At 34.5% G+C, this 3,711-nt stretch overlaps 1 protein-coding gene across 1 annotated transcript; it reads right to left on the bottom strand.

Moving 5' to 3' along the window:
* Positions 1 to 202: 202 nt before the first annotated feature.
* On the bottom strand, positions 203 to 2,761 carry LOC120084076. Its single transcript, XM_039039978.1, has 7 exons — positions 2,692 to 2,761; positions 2,362 to 2,456; positions 1,813 to 1,962; positions 1,239 to 1,538; positions 1,037 to 1,096; positions 766 to 943; positions 203 to 315 (listed from the first exon to the last, which is right to left on the bottom strand). The coding sequence occupies exons 1-7, from the start codon at positions 2,759 to 2,761 to the stop codon at positions 203 to 205; spliced, it is 966 nt and encodes a 321-aa protein (XP_038895906.1).
* Positions 2,762 to 3,711: the final 950 nt, after the last annotated feature.

The raw sequence follows: 3,711 nt of genomic DNA on the forward strand, positions 1-3,711 counted from the left end.
AAAAAAATAGCCAAAAATATAATTTCCTGTAAACAGAAAGAGAATAATCCATCATTCTTTCAGTTATTGCTTTTGGGTTTTTCTTTCTTTCTTTTTTTTTTATTGGTAAAAAAATAAATGAAAGAAACAGAAGAAATAAAGAAAAGAAGACGAAAGCAGATAAATTTGACGTCTGACTGCATTTAACTCAAATGTATGAGGATTATGTCAACACAAAGCTCGAGTGAGCTAGGTTGACTTCCCCTTCATTGATGACCTTGAGAAGGTGCCCATTAACCTTATACTCCTTTCCAGTCTCCAAGTTTCTGATCTTAACTACACCATAGGGAAAAAGATTAATAATTTCAAATGGACCAAGCCACTTGGACTTAAGCTTACCTAGCATGAGTTGGAGGCACGAATTGAAAAGCAACACCTTTTGACTAACCTTGAACTCTTTCCTCACGAGACCCTTATCATGAATTAGTTTGCCTTTTCCTTGTAAAGTCTAGAGTTCTCATAGGCTTCAAGTCGTAGCTCTTCCACCTCTTGCAGTTCCAAAAGCCTTTCCTCACTGACTTGGGCTAAACTCATATTGCGTTGTTTAATTGCCTAATAGGTTTTTTGCTCGATCTCTATTGGAAAATGGCACATCTTTCCATAAACAAGCTTGAAGGGCATCATCCTAATGGGGGTTTTGAAAGCTATGCTATAAGCCTAAAGAGCATCGTCGAGGTGTGTACTCCAATCTTTCCTTTTTGGGTTAACGGTCTTCTTCAAGGATACTCTTAACCTCTTGATTTGATATCTCAGCTTGGCCATTCATCTGAGGATGGTATAGAGTGACAACACGATGATGGACTCCATACTTCCTTAGAAGGGCCTCAATGAAAAATATGTTAGCCTTCAAAAATTCAGAAACAACAGCAGCATTGTTAATCCTAGTGGGCATAGCCTCAACCAACTTCGACACATAATCAAAAAATAACAAGATATACAAATATCCATAAGAAGAGGGAAAAGGCTCTATAAAATTCATGCCCCAGACATAAAAAACCTCACAGACAAGAATCGAGTTAAGTGGAATTTCATTATTCCTAGAAAGAGATCCTGACATCTGACATTTTTCACACGATTTACAAAATGTATATCAGTCAGCAAATAAAGAGTTCCAGATTAAACCACTATCTAAGACCTTCCTAGCAGTTTTCGTAGGGCTAAAATGCCCAACACTCCAGCTCATGACAGAATGAAAGTACTGACTCAAATTCTTCATCTGGGACACACCTCCTAAAGATTTGGTTAGAGAAAATCTTCCAAAGGTAAGGTGGATCCCAAATGAAGTATTTAGAGTCACTACGCAATTTAGCTTTCCTAGAACTAGGCATATCATGAGGGAAATTACTAGTCACCAGGAAATTAACTATGTCAGCATACCATGGTATTGATGTGGTTATCTGGAACAAGTACTCGTCAGGAAAATCCTCTTGTACAGGTGTAGGATCCTCTTCTTCCACTATCCTCCTTAAATGGTCCACCACTGAATTTCTGCCCCCCTCCTATCTTTGATGGTCAAGTTAAATTCTTGAAGGAGAAGAATCCACCAAACAAGTCGAGGCTTGAACTCCTTCTTGGTCATGTGGTACCTAAGAGAAGAATGGTCAGTATAAATTTTAATAGGAAAACCAAGAATATAGGATCAAAATTTATCTAATGTGAAAACAATAGTAAAAACTCTTTCTCAGTCATGGTACAATTGACTTGGGTAGGATTGAGGGTCCTCAATGCAAAACATATGACATGACTTTTTTTGTCAATCCGCTGCCCCAGAACTGCTTCCACAGCTAGATTAATAGCGTCACACATTATCTTGAACGGAATGTTCCATCGTGAAGGCTGAAGAATTGGAGTAGTGTTCAGTTTTTCCTTTAAAGTGTCAAAAGCCTTCTTGCACTCCTTATCAAACTCAAATGGAACATCTTTCTACAGCAATGTCGATAGAGAAAAGCTAGCTTCGAAAAGTCCTTGATGAAATGCTTGTAAAAGCCTATGCTACCAAGAAAAGAATGAATTTCCCTAATACATGTAGGATAGGGAAGGTTAGCAATAATATCTATCTTTACGTTTTCTACTTCAATACCTTTAGCAGAAACTAGATGTCCTAGAATAATACCATGTGAAGCCATAAAGTGACATTTTCATAGTTAAGCACAAGATTAGTTTCAATGTAATGTTTCAACACAAGACTGAGATTTGCAAACAATCATCGAAAGACTCTCCATAAACTATAAAATCTTCCATAAAAACTTCAATGCACTTTTCTATGAAATTTGAAAAAATGCTCATCGCCCACCTTTGGAACGTACCTAGGACATTGCAAACCATGGATGGCATCCCCTTGAAGGTGTAAGTCCTATAAGTGCAAGTGATGATTGTCTTTTTTTGGTCTTCTTGAGCGATCGATATTTGGTAAAATCCTGAGAATCCATAAAATAAAATAAAAGAATAGCTTCCTGACAAGCCGTTCCACCATCTGATCAAAAAAAGGAATTGGAAAATGATATTTTTTCGTTACCTCATTAAGCTTTCGAAAGTCGATGCACATCCTCCATCCGTTCTGAACGTGAATCGGCACCATCTCACCTTTATCGTTTTCCACAATTGTCATACCAGTCTTCTTTGGTACCACGTGAATTGGACTTACTCACTTACTATCAGGAATTGGATAAATAATGTCGGCCTCGTTGAGCTTCATGATTTCCTTAAGCACAACCTCCTTCATTGTGGGATTAAGCCTTCTTTGAGGTTGAATTGTGGCTTTGGCTCCGTCTTCCAAGGTTTTTCTATGCATGTAGAGAGGACTTACCCCAGGGTCCACCCATGGCTTTCTTATACGTTTTCAAAGTCTCCACTAAAGAGCCCTCTTGGGTAGGTGTTAGTTCTCTGGGGAATTAAACTTTATAATATAAATTTGTTTTGAATTTGATTAAAAAATTAATTTAATGAAAAAATTAAATATTTGAAGAAGTTCACATATTAAATTTAATATGAATAAAATTTCATATTAAAACTATAGGTTAAAATTAATGCGCATTAGATGGACATTAAAACTATAGGTAATATGAGAGAAAAATAATTGAATGTGATTCAATTATAAGGTTCAATTAAATATGTGAAATTTAATTTAATAATTAATTAATTGGAGAATTAGTTAGTTATTTAATTTGATTTAATTAAATTAATTGAATTAAAACTATAGGTTATTATAGAGGGATGTATTAGAATATACTTCTAATACATATTTAATTAAATACGAGATATTAAATATTATTAATTAATTTGATTAATTAATAATTATTCGATTTATTTTAAAAAATTAAATTTTGATTTAATTTAAATTAAATTATTGTTATTTAATTAAATAAATTAAATTCGATTTAATTTATTAATTAAATAAATAATGAATTTAAATAAATTAGTTATAACAAACTCTCTAACATGGAGAGTTATATGGGAGTGTGAGAGATCTTCTCCTAACTTCTTCTTTCTTCATTCTCTCTACATCACAAAATTAATGTTTTTTTTTCTCATTTTGGTCGGATACCACCTCCTTTTATCTCACTAGCCCAAGGAGAATACTGGTGAAATCTTTTTAGTGGTGTTTACTTGTTTTGCAGCATAGGAATAAAGATCCAAAAGTTGGTGAAGCCCTCTAGAGTCGTCAACGAAAGT

The sequence above is a fragment of the Benincasa hispida genome, chromosome 8, assembly GCF_009727055.1.
Source record: "Benincasa hispida cultivar B227 chromosome 8, ASM972705v1, whole genome shotgun sequence".
Taxonomy (NCBI): Eukaryota; Viridiplantae; Streptophyta; class Magnoliopsida; order Cucurbitales; family Cucurbitaceae; genus Benincasa; species Benincasa hispida.